Source organism: Podarcis filfolensis (assembly GCF_964270895.1).
Source record: "Podarcis filfolensis genome assembly, chromosome: 1".
Classification (NCBI taxonomy): Eukaryota; Metazoa; Chordata; class Lepidosauria; order Squamata; family Lacertidae; genus Podarcis; species Podarcis filfolensis.
Window position 1 is genome coordinate 77462643 of NC_139604.1, and position 18097 is coordinate 77480739.

At 43.5% G+C, this 18097-nt stretch overlaps 1 protein-coding gene across 7 annotated transcripts in view; it reads right to left on the reverse strand.

Moving 5' to 3' along the window:
* NAV2 (neuron navigator 2) overlaps positions 1–18097 on the reverse strand; it is a 523517-nt gene that overhangs the window by 251957 nt on the left and 253463 nt on the right. For 3 of the 7 annotated variants that reach the window (XM_083593840.1, XM_083593838.1, XM_083593827.1), the window contains exon 1: positions 8153–9382. The exons of 2 other annotated variants lie outside the window; for them this stretch is intronic. In XM_083593840.1, the coding sequence (XP_083449966.1) occupies positions 8153–8410 (258 nt within the window). In that variant the 5' untranslated portion in view covers positions 8411–9382. Of the gene's footprint in view, positions 1–8152; positions 9383–18097 lie in introns of those variants that run through there. 2 more of the 7 variants (XM_083593841.1, XM_083593839.1) reach the window with 1 other exon arrangement.

Here is an 18097-nt window from a genome sequence, read left to right on the forward strand (position 1 = left end):
ATGTACCAACAGCCCATGCCTAATAATACACACTGACACTGGCAATTTATAAGCTTGATATATAAATGTTTCTTTTATTTTTTATTTTTAAAACTGAAACCGGTATATTTTTAGCAAGGTAAATAAGTCTGAGTTAGACTGGTTTCTTCTATGGTTCAGCTCACAGAGTGGAATTTGAAAGGCGGTGTTTTGCACAGAGATACAGCCAAGACTCAATTAGAGAATTTCCTGGTCTATGCTGTGTTTCCTCTAGTGGTAAGTGTCTTGAGACTGCAGAGTAGATCAGCTTTCACCAATCAGATGCCTTGGAGTAAAACTCCCATCAGTCTCAGCCAGCATGGCCATGTCATCTAGGATTGATGGGAGTAGTAGTCCAAAACATCAGGAGGGCACCAATTTGGCAAAGTCTAGAGAAGAGAAAAAGGGGACAACATTGATGTCTCAGTTCCTAGTATACGTAGATTATGTTCATTCCTTTGCATTAATGCTTTGGGTCAGGCGTGGTTTGTTGCCTCATTTGTGTGTTTCCCTATGCTTGCTCTGGGTGTGCCTACCTGCTTGCTTCCCTCTCCTTTCTCTGCACTGATCCTCCTTGTGCACCTGCCCCATCTTCCCATTCAGCTCTGGTCCTAAAACTATCAGGTCTTTCATTTCAGCTCCCACATGCTCGGCTACTTACAGCCCAGTGCTGCTGACACTAACTCCATCAATGTCACTGAATGAGCTGAATTAGTGGCATTTCCCTGGGAAACTGCATTACTGATGTTATTCAGTACTGATGTGGGGTTGACAAAGGTCACAAAGCAGAACGTAGCTTAACACATTCAGCTTGCAGAAATAGAAATTAAAAAGAATCAGGTCAGTGCTACTTGACAGGGTTCATCGTTTTAAACATGTTGTATAATCTAAGAACTGAGACTGTCTGTGTGTGCACGCATGCACACACACACATGATTTTATTGCTTAACCTCCAGGCTTTTCCCAGTCTACTTCCAGGCAGTGCCAGGACCAGTCCAAGACCTTTTGCTGCCTGAAGCAGAGACCAAATGGTTCTGCCTCCTCACACCTTTGCTAGGCCAAAAAGGTTAAACTGCATCATCAGATGCCAACCCCTTCCCACATTGCTTCTCCTGTAGAAGGTTGCTTTACCCTGCTGCAGGGCAAGGTTGGCCGTGCAATAGAGGTGTACTGCAAACTAAATGGTATAAAAGTTGCCCATAATTAACATGAGTCTTAGCTGAACCTAAGACCTATGAAGCATGTGCTCTACTACTCAGCTATGGCCCTTCTGTGGCAGGGACAAGAAGAGAAGTGAAATCAGGTAAGTGCAGGAAGGATAAACATCATTTTATAAGCTGCATACCAAGGCTTGTCACACAGACAAGAATTCCCACAAAAAAGGAAGCTGATATAGGGAAAGGCATGGGCCTGATGGAAAAGTAGGATCTTCCGGTCCCTGAATTTCATTAAGGCCAGCAAGGGAACTTAGCCACCAGAGACCAGATACTAGCTCTGATCCTGCAAGGTCTAAGATTCAAGTCTACCTCCCACTGCTAGTCCTGCCACAACTTCAGTATTTTTCAACTGACCTTTCAGTTTTGTCTCTCTGCAAGTCCTTTAATACTCCATTAGACACCAAAGTTTACTAGCTCCAACAATACCATATGGGGCCATAAGATTAATGCTGAGCTCTACTCTTTTTATCAACAGTCCTTTCCTTGGGGCTCTGCCCAGATACTGGATTTATGTATTCCAAGAGTTGAGAACATGAGAGGAGCCCTGCTGGATGAAACCCAAGGCCCATCTCATCCATCTTTCTAGTCCAGACCAATGCCCATCTAGTCCAACCAGAAGCCAATATGAAGGTCATACATATGAGCAATGGCCCTCTTCTATAGTGACAGGTTGCCTCTGATACAGGAGGCAGCATGTAGCCATCTAGTAGCCACTGATGTTTACAACACTCAGAAACTCCCCTAAAGCTTCCATTCCTGTTGAACTCACTTCCAAAGCATTATCTTGCTATTTAACACAGCAGCATAACATTGTGACAGATTGTAGTCTTGGAGTTATTTGCTTCCAATTTTTGATTATGAACCATGCTCCAGGAACACCTGGAGAACAGAGTCAACAGTGATTCGTGAAAGAACTAACAAAAAAATAACTAGTGAATCCCAACCTGCGTATTCAGATCCTTGCTTTGCAATCTACTGAATGGAGGTTTCTGTGGAAACGAGTTAAATATTTCCAAAACAATTCTGTCCATATCACAGTATAATTTATTTCCGTATGTTTGTAAAACTGACCATTTAAACATCAACAAATCAGTTAACGAGGAGGAAGCTATTGTGAGTCATGAAAGGCAGGCACACGTTACTATAACTGGACAGGGTAATAGCCTGTGTTTTATAATGGTTACAACTGAACAAATATAATGGAGGGGTTGGCAACTTCATGTGGAACAAGTACAGGGAGGAGGAGAGGAGAGCTAGGATCCTTCGTCTCCTGGACTTTTCTCTGAAAGCTGTTCCCCTAGCTGCTTTTCATATGGCTGGGACAAAAGACTGGTAGGAAAATCTACTGAGACAGTTGATTGGTGGACAGTTTGGAGGTAAGTATGGGTGCAGCAGGAATTCAGCACTGTATTTTTATCTACTTCTTTAAGGCTGTAATCCCATAGTAACTTACCTGGGAGTAAGGTTCATTAAACTCAATGAGTCTTACTTCTCAGTACACAAGTATAGGATTGCTCTGCAAATTGCCTCTCTACTGTTGGCATGATGAGTCATATACTTTCTAAAACAAAGGTAAGTTACATCTAGTTCTGGCTCCTCCCCTCTCCCAATGTATGTTTCCTCAGCTTACAGTTTTTTTATGCTACATTCACACTAGACGGCAACCTACAGTCTCAACCCTTTCAAACATTAATTATTTATTGCTTTAAAAAGTGTCAGTTCTGTACTACACTGCAGTTATCACATCCATTTTTATAGATACAATAAGAGAGGAGTAAAGGCCAAAATTCTGAAAAGGAAATACTGGTTTTGATGCTAACACAAAAGTCTAGACTACAAGTTCATGCTGAATATGAGAACTTGACAGGTTTATCAACAGCAGACCATCCTCAAGCCTAACTAAGCCTCACTACCAATGTGACCTCCATGACATAAATCCTTACTTTGTTTCCTCACTGTCGCAGCCCCACACCCAATGAAATAAGATACAATGGCTAATGACGCAAGAATTACCTTCATGGTTTGTCAAAACAAGGATAGCAGTGGCCAAACATGGCCATTGTGGAACTCAACATATAACAGTCTGTAGCTTACTGTTATAAAGGAGGGGAAAACACATGGAAAGTCTAGTGGAGGACTTTTAGTAATGTTTTAAGGGTCTCACTGAGTTGACTGATTATGAGGGGGACTGGAGCTCAGTGTTGGGATGGGTGAATCTGTCAATTTCAGTTTTTCTGCTTCTTATTTCCCCAACCTTAAGTTAAGCTCACAGGATTTCTGTTTGTGGTTTATCTTATTTTTTAAAAATTGTATGCATTTTCTCATGTATTTATCCTAATATACACATTTTTGTACACATTTTTGCCAACGAAGTGTGTTTTTCAATCAAAGCAATGTTGCATTGTACATTATTTTCACCAATATATACATTTCCGTGCATGTTTTGTGCAAATCTGGAGAAGTGCAACCTTCAAAGGCTACTGTGTTTTGGTTCTCTTATCTGTTCTGAAATGGCAAATTTAGATACGCTCACATTAAAATGCAAACTGAACAAATTTCTACCCCTTTCCTAACACATGCAGAAAACCCCAAATTCAATCCATGACATCTTTTGTTCAAAGTGTTGGTGCTGACCTTTAAAGCCCTAAATGGCCTCAGCTCAGTATACCTGAAGGAGCGTCTCCACCCCCATCATTCAGCCCAGACACTGAGGTCCAGTGCTGAGGGCCTTCTGGTGGTTCCCTCACTGCGAGAAGTGAGGTTACAGGGAACCAGGCAGAGGGTCTTCTCAGTAGTGGCGCTCACCCTGTGGAACGCCCTCCCATCAGATGGCAAGGAAATAAACAACTATCTGAATTTTAGAAGACATCTGAAGGCAGCCCTGTTTAGGGAAGTTTTCAATATTTGACATTTTATTCTGTTTTTAATGTTCTGTTGAACGCCGCCTAGAGTAGCTGGGGAAACTCAGCAAGATGGGTGGGGTAGAAATAATAAATTATTATTATTATTATTATTATTATTATTATTATTATTATTAGTGTTAGATAGCAGGTGATTGAAGAGATCCTCATTGGTGACTATAGAAACCACTGTTAGTTAGAGGAGACAGTAATGGGCTAGATGGATGAATAATCTGACCCGGTATATAAACACCTTCCTATGTCCCTTTGCAATTGACGGATCCCAGAACTAGTAAGACTTCTTTAGCTTTACCCAATGGTTAATGTGGAAATTAAAGGCCGTCATGGTGGAGGGGAGCCGATCTGAATCACTCTGGGCAGGTGCAGACCCCAGAGGGCAGCTCCCACCATTTCCTCCCTAGGGTTTGAGGAGACTAGCAGAACCTCCTATTCACCAAGAGGTGGCATGGAGGGGGGTGCTGCCAAGGAGGTAACAGGTCTGGCCTCCTAGGTGTGCACTCCTTGGAGGCCAGATCTGCTGCCCCTGTGGATCCTGCCTCCTGAGGCGGTTTTCTCACCTTGTGCCATGGGTGGGTTGGTCCTAACTGTAATGTATAGAATGTGTAAATGGCTTTTAAGAGCACCTACACATTTTAGTTTCTCTTTCCTCATGGGAACCTGGGAAGAGTCTCACTTGTTCAGTCACCTTTTCTGTCTCTCAGTGCAGGTCTTGGAGCTGCTGAGATAATGTGTCATGTGACCCCTCAGAAGTTAGTACCTCTTCATGTTTGGTGTTTTTCATGTTTCATGTTTTGTGGAGGTACCCGAATCTCGGAGAGCTTCCTGGTAAGAAAAGCCTAGGTGTGGACAATAAACTGAGCAGGTAGGTTCCCACCATATTCATCTCACCCAAGAGCCATTACACTGTGCAGCCAGAGTCATACATTATTTGAAAGGGAACGGCATGGTGTGGTGGGAATGGACATCTCTACCCCATTTATCAACGTCAAGTACTTCATTTGCTACAATGCAAACTAAATTGGAACACTCAGAAGTGGCTGTGGAGAAGATCTCAAAGCTGTTCTTATGGTATCCAAGGGACTCACCAAAAGAACATTATCCATGCCAATAACTTACTTGTCATTTGGCCTAAACATTTGTTCCCTAGGCTAAGCAGAGTCCTAATATCACTCCATAGCCTGTTGGCTAACACTCATACCTCTCTCCCAAAGCTCTTACAATCCAGAGCTGAACTCTGACTTGGGGATCTGTATTCTTCAAAGTACACTCCAGAGGACAAGAGGGAGCTTTAAGCATGGACAGCCTCCAGATGTCATTGGACTCCAACTCTCATCAGCCCCAACCAGCATGGTCAATTGTCAACGATGGGAGTCAACAACATCTGCAGGGCCCCAGATAGGCTAGTGCTGTCATATAGTTTTGGGTTCCTGCTCACTTACAGACTCATTGTTAAAACCATGTTTATGGAAGACACTCTTACTCGGCTATGAGTGATCGCCAAAGAAGAAGAAGAATACCAGATGCAGAACTGCCATGGTTTGAGGGTCAAACTAGCACAGCCATCTCCAGCCTGGTGCCCTCCAGATATTATTGGACTACAGTTCCCATCATCCCTGACCACTGGCCATGCTGGTTACAGCTGAAGGATCTGGAGGACACCACAATGGAGAACTCTGGTCTGTCACAATGTGATCCTCTGCTAGCAGCAAAAAGTAAATTAAGTAACTGGTTGAAAAATCACAACTATATGCACAGTGTGACTGTTGTGGCAGGCAAAATCTCTCCTCCCCTCCATGAGTTTCAATGGATATTACCAGACCCATGACAATACTAGAACTCTTGAGCATTTATTTGGTGCCAACAGAATACATAGGTTATACAGCAGCTTCCCAGAAGCCTTGCTCTTGATTTAACACAATGGAGGAGCAGATATTTTGAGATGAAGAGCACAAGGAAAGATTACCTGGAAGCATCCTAAAACAGGTGAGGCTGTGTTTGTATTGAGAATAATCTGCTGAAGATGGGTAGGAATGGAAAACAAACAGAAGCCGAGCAGTATACTAGGCATAAATGCTATAACCAAATGACCATTATTACCATCACTGAGGCTACGTTCAGACTAGTAAAGCTACATGCTGAACTCTCACTGAGCCTTGTGTTCTATTACAACTATTGAGATTTGTAAATGTGAAACACTTCCTCGGGCTTTGAGCTATAGATTGGGCATGCGAGTTATCATTCCTCCCCCAAAGCAAAACCCAATTAGCACCAATTGATTCAATTTCGAGCTCCTAACACATACACCATTCAGTGATTCAGTTCTCAGCATTTAATGTGCCACAGATAGGTGCATACTAGACTTCTACAGCCCTCTTAAGAGTTATAAAATGAACTCACCCACTCCATCACCCATATCATATCATATTCTTATCACTCTTTCAAGCACCAGATTATCCCCCCTCTTTTTTCCCCTTTTTTTGGGGGGGGGTCTGTAAAAGTTGAGGTTTTGCCAGTGCTTTGAAAATGAAATATAGAAAATCGAAAGAACATTTGTGGCTCTCTCTGGAGTGTGATGTGATGCAAAGGTCAGTCTGTCTGCTGCCACTACCCTGACATCAGTACTATCATGTCTCCCTTCTGGTTCTCAAGCCCCCAGGAACTGGTAGTGTTGCATGAGTCGTGCCGGATATGTCACTCTGCCTGCCAGGACAAGAGAGTGCAGCATCCCCTAAAATGCAGGGCAGGAGGCCAAGCTCTGTCAGCAGCCATGCTATTCCTTAGCAGAATAGGTTACGAGGCCACAGACTGCAAAACCTAGATTTGCAGGGGTGACCTAGTATTCCCCAGTGGTGGGAAAACAAACCAATAGCATTCTTTCTAAAGCAGCTAACTTCCCACCCCAACATGGCTGCACCATTTGCTACCAGGCACAAATGTCTGCAGAAGAGGCTTGTAGCATGCAAAGCCGTTTTGAGAATTCATGATCTGGCCACACGGCAATCTCTATCTAGCTAATGTTAATTAGTCCCATTTGTGGCAGCAGACCATCTGCTTTGCTCACTCAGTAGTGTGTGAGCGTTTACTATCTGCTTACGCTGTTATTGAGCATATTAAGGCACTGGTGATGCAGAAGCAATCTGATCCATGCTGAAAATACTAATACACTCACAAAAATAAAGCAAGTCAGAATTACACAGACAGTTGCAGCCTCTCGCCATATAAAGCAGCAGCATTTAAAGAGGCATCTAAAAATGGATCCAAGCCACATTTGAAGATGGTTATATCCAGGATGACAGGAATATATAGTGGAGAGGAAATTCCAATTAGCTTATTTTTTCCCCAGGCATCCAAGGCATGGACAATGTTACTATATTTCACACACACTCACTGAATCTAAATGTATGCTATGTTTAAACATCAGTATATTTCATGCATACCATAATATAGATCATGCTTCACCATCATTTTACACATGACTGCTACACACACACACACACACACACACACACACACAGACAGACACACACCACTCCCACAAGCTCAGCAACATAAAGCAGAATGATGCTCAGCTACACACAGCAGTGCAATCACAACAGGAAACCTCTGCAAGCAGCAAACCCTTGTGTTACCAGTATGATGCACAAACACACCCACTGCAACCTGTACCACAACAAACCGGAATCGTATATATTGGCATCACAAACAAAGCACACACTCCACTACTGACAGCCCTGCTTTAGTGAAATATTCAGGACACCACAAGAAAGAAGCTACCCACCACAACTAAGAAACATTATAAGAATATCTATGAACACCCAATTCCCCCTTTCACTATAATATATCTGCAAAAATACAATTTCCTCGCCAATATATGCAACCACCAGGAATATAATACACATATATCATCAGCATCGCAACACAATCTGCTCAACAGATTTCCATAAAACACAGTACACACACCCATGCTGTTACCACGCTAACACCATTTTTGCTGACCTGTGTGTCAAAGCCATTTTCCATGGAGCTGCTCTTCTTGGGTACGAAGCCATCTCCTGCATTCTCATGACCATTGTGTGACTTGAGAGGGATCTGGCTGGAATAGGATGACTTGTTCACCTCCACCTTGCTCCCAAACTTCAGGTAGCAGGGTTGTGGGATGGTCCTTGCTGCTGGAACATGAACAATAGGAGTAGCACTGTGGACAGGTTTAGGTAGTCCGGATTTCATTTTGGAGGCTACCAGGATGGCTGGCATTTTTTCTCTTTCGGCTTTGTTAACACGTTTCTGTCAGTAACAGCAACAGGACCAGCAACAAGCAGCAGCCAGGGAACCAGGTTAGAGGCAGATTTTGCAAGCTGGTGATGCTGAATCACACACACACATACAAAATGAGCAGAGAGTGGGGGGATAAAGGGGGGGGGTTCCCCACTTTAAAGCCCGAACTAGCTCTGACAGGTGTCTCAGCCTTCCACCTGTTTCCTCTTTTTCCTTTTTGCTGTTGATCTTTATTCTCAACCAGTGTCCTTCTTCTGCCTTGTTCTTCTGCTGCTGTTTAACTTGCTGATTCCTCCTTGGTAGCTGATTCCTGTAATTTTCTTTCTTGGAGACGAGAGGCTCTTATTTCATTATCTTTTCACTGGAAATGGGAAAGTGAAGCAGTCTTTTGGAATTAAAGAAAGAAAGAAAAAACCTGCTGCAGCATATGCTTCTTGGGCTGCCTGCCGTGTGTGTGTGTGTGTGTGTGTGTGTCCACGCTAGAGAACAAGCACAGGAAGGATTTCCAGGCTTAAGATGTCTTTCTTCAGTCTTAGCCAAGAAGCAGATGTAGTTCAGTATGTTAACAGCCGATGCCCTTGGATACGAGCCTTAGAGAATCCAAGCTCTTTAATCTTAATATCTGTGAACAGGACCAACGATGCCGGAGCAGAGGGAGAAACGTCCATGGATGACATTTAAATCATAAGACGGCTGGTGGCAAAGCGATTTCTCAGTGCTGCTGCTGCTGCTGCAAGTCTAGAAGGAGAATTTCCCCTGTCAAAGCTGCGGGAAAAGCAGCTTCCACCTCATTTTTAAGCCTCAGCAGTGAAACAGGTTTCAGAGCTGAATGGCTAATAAGAGGCTGAGCTATGGTGTGAAAGAGTGAGAGCGAGCGAGCGAGAGAGAGAGCGGATGTGTGTGAGTAAAGGCAGCCTGCTGTGGACTACGCCAAAGAAGGCTACCCAGATTAGCAAGAGCGGGAGAAGGTTGCAATCTGACAGTACAGTAAAAACAGTGCGAGCCTCCTGATTGGTCCTCCCAACTCAAATCAGAAACAAAATATCTCTGCAAAAGAGGAGTGGCTTCAACTCAAGTGACTGGCAGGAAACTCTTTCCCCTCCGCTCTAGTACAAAGCACATTCTGTAGCAGCTCTGCGGCAACACGGCGGGTCTCTGGGCTAAATGTAAAGGATGTACAGGAGGAGTGGGGAAGGCGGGGGGGGGGCGAGGCGAGGCAAAAATTCCTAACCATCTATGCTGCTGTTTTGTGTTTTTTTAAAAATGGAAGGCCCTTTCAAAGAAAAACACATGAGGGTGAATCACAATTCCGTTTTTACTGACTACTCATTCAGGGAAACTCCCACTGAAAATGCCAACAAAAATGTGGGTGAATAAAGGCTGAGTTATTTAACCCAATCGAGTCCGAGCTGGGAATGCGCAGGGGCTTTGCACAGGTGGTTGTAGACCATCTAACCTGTTCTATCTCTCTCTCCCCTCCCCCTTCTTCCCAGAATTCCTCGTGAGCAAAAAGCTTGTTTGCACATTACGCTTCTGATGTGTGGCTCTATAACATTCCACACACATGTGCTTAGCTGCATAATAATTACACACGTAACAAACACATCAGTAAAACTGCATGTGCTTTACAGCTACATCTTCTGGGGGCAAGGATTGGGCACAGCTCACCTGTACACAGCTGTGCAATGTGTGCAGGGTTAGACCAATTAATGAGGAATAGCTATATAGCAACAAAGGCAGGATGCCAGGTGCTGCGGAAGGAAGATAGCTGCCAACCTCATGCAAACTCATTGTTGCTGAAAACATTACATTAGCGTAGCTGGACTTTGGTCTGACCCAATAAGCATTTTTGACCCTCTTAATATGTGACCTAAATGACTTTAATACCAAAGGTCACCTGGCAGCTGCAGAAAGGAGTGAAAACCAATGGGGTCACTTAAAGACAATGTCCAAATAATGTTCTGGACCATTGCGATAACAATGTTTGTTTGTTTTTAAAACACACGTAACTCCCCTGTTGGCTCTCATGGGTTAATTTTTGGAACACCGTGAGGCATAGTCACCCTGCTGTTATTTTTGTGACCTACTTATCGCAGGGTGAAATAGAGATCAGCGGAAAGTATTCATTTGTTTCTTTCCTTATTACGTACTTAACAGTATTTACCGGCTATCCTATAACAGACTTCTTAGGATGGGACACAAGAAATATATATATATATATATATATATATATATATATATATATATACACACACACACACACACACACACACACACACACACATATACATACACAGTGGTACCTTGGGTTAAGAACTTAATTCGTTCTGGAGGTCTGTTCTTAACCTGAAACTGTTCTTAACCTGAAGCACCACTTTAGCTAATGGGGCCTCCCGCTGCCGCCGGGCCGCCGCAGCATGATTTCTGTTCTCATCCTGAAGCAAAGTTCTTAACCTGAGGTAATATTTCTGGGTTAGCAGAGTCTGTAAGCTGAAGCGTATGTAACCCGAAGCGTATGTAACCCGAGGTACCACTATATATATATATATGTGTGTGTGTGTGTGTGTGCGCGCGCGCGCATACACACACACATATACACGCGTGCACACACACAGTAAGCCAGTGGTGTGGCATGCCACACTGGTGTGGCAGAAGGGGATGGCAAATGCGGCAAGAACATTCAAGGACAATCAAATTAACATTTAAACATTTCAGTGTAGTGTAGCGTAGCGTGGCGTGGTGTGGTGTGGTGTGGTGTAGTGTAGTACCGTGTCAAAATATTTCTTTTTATTTGCAGAATATGGATAGATATCTTTTCAAAACGAGAGCAAGAGCACCAACTAGAACAATCCTAGTTGTGATCCAGAATTGCTGTTCAAACAGCATGTTGGAGAAGACTCGTATATAATTATATTTGGGGAGTAATTCGTGTTCCTATGTAGCTGCGTTGTTTTATATTTCTGGATGTCTCATGATCACATTATAAAGTAGTTGTGTTATATGTTATAAATCAAGCACTGCTAGGAGCTGTTACTTTTTGTTTTTCAATGTATTTCTTGTCAACAAAAAAATTGGTGTGGTGCAAGCAAATTTTAATTATGAAAGTGTGGCCCAGAGAAGAAAGTTTGAGAACCACTGCACTAAGCAAACAGCAATAAAAGTATAAAGCAGCATTAAAAATAATCAAGATAAATGTGCAATCCAATGAATGGTACAGCCTCCTCCCCCTCTCCCCCAAACCCCCGCATACACATTTCAGAATTGCTGTGGCTTTTTCATGATTTAAAACAGGGTTGGGGATACTTTTCCAGCCTGCAGAGAATGTCCCCTTGCTTTCCAGGGGCTGCATGCCAGTGGTGGGTGGGCACAGAGGCAAGAGTGGGAAAAGCAATGGATGCAAGCAGATCCCACTGGATTAGGCCAATGGCCCACAAGATCCAGCATCCTTTTCTCACAGTGGTCACCCAGATGCCTATGGGAAACCTACAAGCAGGATTCCACAAGCACAAGAGCACTCTCCCCTCCTGTGGTTTCCAGGAACCAGTATTCAGAAGCACTACTGCCTATGATTTCTCCCAACCAGTCTTCCCATGCTCCCTCTCTCCCATTTGCTGTGGAATGGGATTCAACTTTCTTCAGCAAGTGAGTAGGGAGGATAAAGGGATTGAGGGCAAAGAAGGCCAGGAGAAACCAGGGCTGCATTGACTCTCCCTGCCGGGCAGGTGTCGGTTTTTTATAACTGAAGTATTTATAGACCACCCTTTCATATGAAATATCACAAGACGGTATGCAACCTGTATGGGGTGTTAGGAGAAGGGTAGTACCTTTGGGGGGGACACACATTATGTTGCTTCTGGGGTAGTTTGTCCACCCTTGGTCCCTACCCTGCACTCAGTTCTCACCTGTGGCTCCCAAAAGCTGTCAGCATGCTACAGCGGCTACACCCCGCAAAACGTCTTCAACTGGCCAGCTAAACCAGGTGAGGGTAGCTGATGGGTCTCAAACCCTCAGTGAGTTAAGGACTTCCCCCTGAATGTGAAGACAGGCTCTGGTGGATTGAATGGATGAGACCAACAGTGGGTCCAACGGTCAGGAAGGCAGTTTCTGCACGTGCCGTAGAGGAAAGTGAGGGGCAGATGGGGCTTGTCAACCTGAAAAGGTAGCCCATCTAGGAGAAGGAAAACTCTGGTGCTAAACCTCTGGTGCTTCGCAGGTTATTTTCAGGAGGTATCCCGAAGGAGTATTTAAGGAGTAAACACTACACCAATCCAGAGTGAAGTCCCCAAGACGGTTGGATGGCACCTTGTACACCTCCTAGCAAATTGGGAACCTGTGCAGCTCTTTCAGCAGCAGAGTAACATGTTGCCAGAAGCCTGCTTCTGTGAGCAGGCTGGCCACTCCATTCTGTACTAGCAGCAACTTCTGGACCAAATACAAGGGATGTCCCACATAAAGTCCAGAGGTTACCAATGCATGGACCACCATGGTCAGACTATCCTAGTCCAGGAATAGTTGCAGCTGGCAGAAGCTGGTAGAAGGCATTTCTAGGAATAGATGTCACTGGGGCTTCTACTGACAAAGATGAATCAAATAGTACCCCCAAGCCATGAACCTGCTCCTTCAGAGGGAGTGCAATCCCATCCAGAACAGGCAATTGGCCTATCCATGCCTCCATCTTTCTAGGATTCCAGCTCAATTTGCTGGCACACATCCAGCCCAACACTGCATCCAGGCACTGGTCCAGGCCTCACATAGTCTTTCCTGACTCATATGTAATGGAGAAATAGAGCTGGGTTTAATGAGCATACTGATAACACTTAATGATATATTATACCTCTTCAGGCATTGGGCCCTCACACATTCAGCCAACACCTGTACATGATCTCTCAAGGGTTATAAATGATCTCTGTGATCAGGGAACTTGCGGCTTATCTTATATATTTCCATAGGGAACTATAGTAGATTGACAGGCCTGGCCTGCAACACAGAGTGCACCTTTCAACTGGCAATAGAAATTCTGAAAATAGTCCTTGGTTACAGAATGACTTACATAGTTTTCCCTTTATATGGACATTGATTTTTTACATGGCAGGTGTTATTTTATGGTATGTTTTATGAAGGGGTTGTCGTAGCATTGTTGGTGGTCTTTATACTCTTCTGAAAAGCCTACAAAACCTGTTTTAGCAGGACAAAAGTAATAAATGTGTTTACAAGGGAAAACAGTGCTTCTATCATACCATTTTCAGCTTTCCACTGTCCATCTCAAGACAACCAGCGAAAAACACCTGAAGGTTCTTGAGAGCCAAGACTTATACTTTCTGTTCATTTGACATGCCCCTGGTTTCTAATCTCAGTTTCCATGCTCACACAGTGGGTTGCCTTGCATTAACGCTAAGTGGGTAATTTTTTAAACAGGAAATGTGTTTTTCCTCTAGTCTCCTTTGTCCACTAATCTCAGATTACAAAGCGCTCATCTCTGTTCTTCCATCTCATTCAGGCAAACCTTCCAATGTTTTCTCTCTTGCCACAGCGTGAAGCACAGCTTTGAGCTGAAAATGATTGTGAACAAAGATTTCAAAGCTTTAATAAACCTGACAAGCCAGTGTCAGATTTTGCCAGATGAAAAGAGAGGTGGTGGTGGGAACCGAGACATGTGTTAAGAGTTACTTCACTATTCCCATTTGTTCTGATACTTTTTTAAAAACATTGATTTTAAAAAAGAAAACACCATAGGGATCTACAGAATACACGATTCCAGTGCAAGGCTAGTTTTTAATCCCACAGCTGTCAATTTACTGACACTTGGTTTACATAATTTTGCAGGAATTCAAGGGACTCCGTATCTGTAGGAATAAGTGTCTGATGACATTTGTGCTAATTCTAGTGTGAAATTATAGGATGGTTTGGTGATCGTCACATAAAGGAGACAAAGTAATGATATGATAATGTAAACAGTGGAAACCGTTGCTAATGAGTGAGAATTGAAGCTAAAGTACATATTGCCCATGTGACAGCCAGTACAAAGTTTCTGCTGCTTAAGAGTGAAAGCATAGCTCTTGGGAGGGATGGAAGAACCTGAGTGATTATTTTCTTCCTCTTGCACAACCTGAAAACTCCAAATCAATGCGGGATCACAATCAGAAAATGGGTCATGATACAGAACAAATTAAAGCCATCCAAACAAAACCGCCCAAACAACCTAAGACAGCATCACATGACCAAAGCACAAGCCCCCCCACAAGGTCTGAGGGACAGTGGACTGGCCCCCTGCTGAAAAAGTTTGCTGACCCCTGCTACAGTTTACCTCAAAGGATGGGGGACACCCAATAACATTAACATTAACATTAACATTGGGGTTGCAAACCTGTAAGCTGTGCTACTGCTGTTGGAAGCTTAGGCTTAGATTACTATAAACTCCTCCAGTAAAATGAAATCTCTCCACGTAGAAAGCTGGTAGGTCAGAAGGACAAAAGGCTCCAGTTTAATCTTTTCCCTGATATCTAGCTTTCTATGTGCATGGAACACATGCACACACGCACACACTATTAAATAAAAAATGCAGCTCCAAACTTTCTATATTTATACTCTAGCAGAGAGGCTTCACTAGACTGATGTTGCAGCCTTGTCTGTGTAACTTCTTTCAGAAACAAGCGAGATATTGTAGGCTTTTTCTTCTGATTAGGCAGATTACTAACCCTCATCCCTAGGAAAAAGTCTGTTTGTTACACGAAGACCACCGCACACAAACCCCATCCAAGGGGTCTATTTTAAATTGTCATAATGCCCCCCTGCATTCAGTATAACACAGCATTAAAGTTGCATCTCTAAAAACTTCTGACACATGGTCTTTCTGCTTCACTGTGGATCAGATTCTTAAAATTGTACCAGCCATTTTTGGTTGCGTCAGCTTAGTATTTAATTCCTATAATGAACAGAAGAAGAGCCTCTTTGATCAGGCCAAAGGCCCATCTTATCCAGCATCCTGTTCTTATAGTGGCCAACCAAATGCCTGTGGGAAACCCATGGGCAAGATTCATAAACCATTTGTATCGATATTTCATGAAAAGTTAAAATTATCCCCTTCCTAGGCTCATTTCTTGAAAGCATTGTTAGACAATGGTGAGGGCAAAACACAAGAAAACGGCCCACTTTCTGCTATCCATTGTTGTGCCAAAAATTTAGGGCTGAGTGAAAACAGTATCCTAAAATACTCAACTCTATTCGCAGGTGGAAAACTTGGAAGAGAATTATTTCACCAAATATTCTTGCTGGGGGAAGAAAATTATCTGAAAATTTCCCAGTGTGCCCCTACCATTGGTGTTTGAAGCCACATACACATATCTGCTTGATGTATTTTCCCTCAGACCAGCTAATTTGAAAACTTAAGCCACAGTTAAGAGGAGGTGTGTACATTTGAGACAGCTCTTGCCTATGCACAGATGATAGTGCATGTGCAGACAACAGCTTCATTGAATAGGGGTTCCAGGGGTTGCAGGCAAAGGGAAGGAAATCAGGCAGTACACATCAGGTGAAAGCGTCCCTTGCCCCCTCTCTGGTGTGCACAGCAACACGCAAACATGACTTGAAACACACCGGGAGGAAACGACCTTGCTCTGTTTTAAGGCAGTAATATGTAGCTGAAATGAAACAACTTTGTTGTTGATACTGGTTAGTGAAGGGCACCAGATCCTGGGGACCGAGCCCTTTCCATGCCCCAATATGTTTGGGGTGGGGGCTGGGCCTTCCCAATGTCCAAAAAGCATGAAGGTGGAGCACAGTGCGGCTCCAGTGGCCAGCTCCTCCTCCTCTGCCGCAAAGGGGCTGAAGCAACATCCTCCCACCCTGGTGGCAGTGCCAGGAAAAGGAGGAACCTGTGGCCATTGAAGCTGTGTTTGGCTCTGCCCCCTTCTCCTCCCAACATCAGGACATCATCCACATGATTGTGGCTCCCCCAATCGCCCTCACAAGCTGGTGCCTCTGATGAAGGGAGCTGCATACTTAGAGAGGAAGACTGAGAGGAGTATAGGGTGAACTCGTTGCTTGCTTCAGTAATGATTTCAAAATATATCTCCATAGTTATGTCTGAAATTCTATGTCCTATTTGTAGGTGGTGAAAAATTGCTGAATATTCTCCAGAGATGGGTGGGCTGAAACTTTCCAACACTTCAGAGGAGTCTTGAAATAGAAAAATACGCCCTCCTGAAAAATTCAGGCTAGCTATAGCTGAATATCAGGAAGGCAATCAAGAGCAGTGGTATCCTTTGAAACAGTTTCCCAGGAGGAATTCCAGAAAGCCCCCAGGAATAGAACAGATACACACCTCCTTGCAGCCAAAGGCAGCAGTCTGACCGTTAACATGTGCTGCTTTTCTTCTGAACTTAATGAGAGACAAACTATGTCTTGGGAGTCCAAATGGAAGCTAATATAAGCCACAATTCTTGCTGACCATTCAGTTACTGGAGAAAACCGCCATATACCCTTAGTCCCCTCCCCTGCCCTTCTGCTTTCGTACTTGCAAAGAGACAACATGGTCAAGTGCCTCTGTATCCCAGACTTCCCAAAGGGAATTAGTTTCACCAGACACTTGTAGTCTGCACACTCTCCTTGTCTCCCCATGTGTTTCCTTTTTATAGGATGAGAGAAGATTAAATTCCTTTTAAAAGGATCCAGCATAGCATTTCGCTGGTAGTTTAAGCTTTAATAATTAGCTTCACCTCTTACAGCAGACGTGGTACATAACTACTTTAAGTTAAGTGGTTTTGCTTACTTTATTTTATTACCAGAGTCGGTGGCTGCTGCTATTTGTCAAGGAGAAAGGACATTGTGATGGCAAATCTGCTTTCAACACTTTGGTTAATATAAGAGCAGCTTTACTTTGCTCCCCCACACACACCTCCACCACCACCCTGGCTGCCCCTGGTTTCTAAGCTGCCATCAATATTTGATCTATCTTGCTCCATTTTTCTGCAAATTCTTGCTGCCTAAAAATAGTCACTTTGTCATTGCCACAATGGCATAACTGTATACTGGTCTAGTTCACATTGCAATGTCAAGTCTCCAAGTCATATGCATGGAACAATACATGCAAAGGACACCTATTGTGACCACAAAGCAGAAACCTAATTAAAAAGCATTGCAGTTCTAGATCTGGACTGTAAGATTAAATGAAGTGCCATGGCTAAAACATTCAAAAGCACAAGCAATTCACACTGTCCACACCACTAGATTGCCTCAGTGATGCTTAAAGCTATATTTCTGAACACATGTAACCTGGATGTTAGTCCCATTGAACTCAGCTGGGCTTACTCTTGGGTAGACATGCCTAGGAATGAGTTACAAGTCTTTACCAGGGCTCACCAGGTGTGAATATGCAAACTTCTTTTAGGACTCAGTTGTGTAGCATGCAAAGTAGTAATGAAAATGAGTCTATTGAGCATGAACAGAGAGCCTCTGCCGTAGCATAATTAATAAGCATGCAATATGTAATCTGAGCTGTAGCACTTATCAAAAAGGAATGATACGCACACCTCTCCATAGGATTTTTTGTTTTTGTTTTTAAAAAGGCACACGGCACTAATCAACCTGGATTCCTTATGACTGATAGACTTGGTGAAATTAAAGCAGAAGAAATTCTTTTTGGGGGGCGTTTTCCCAATTCACTCTGGA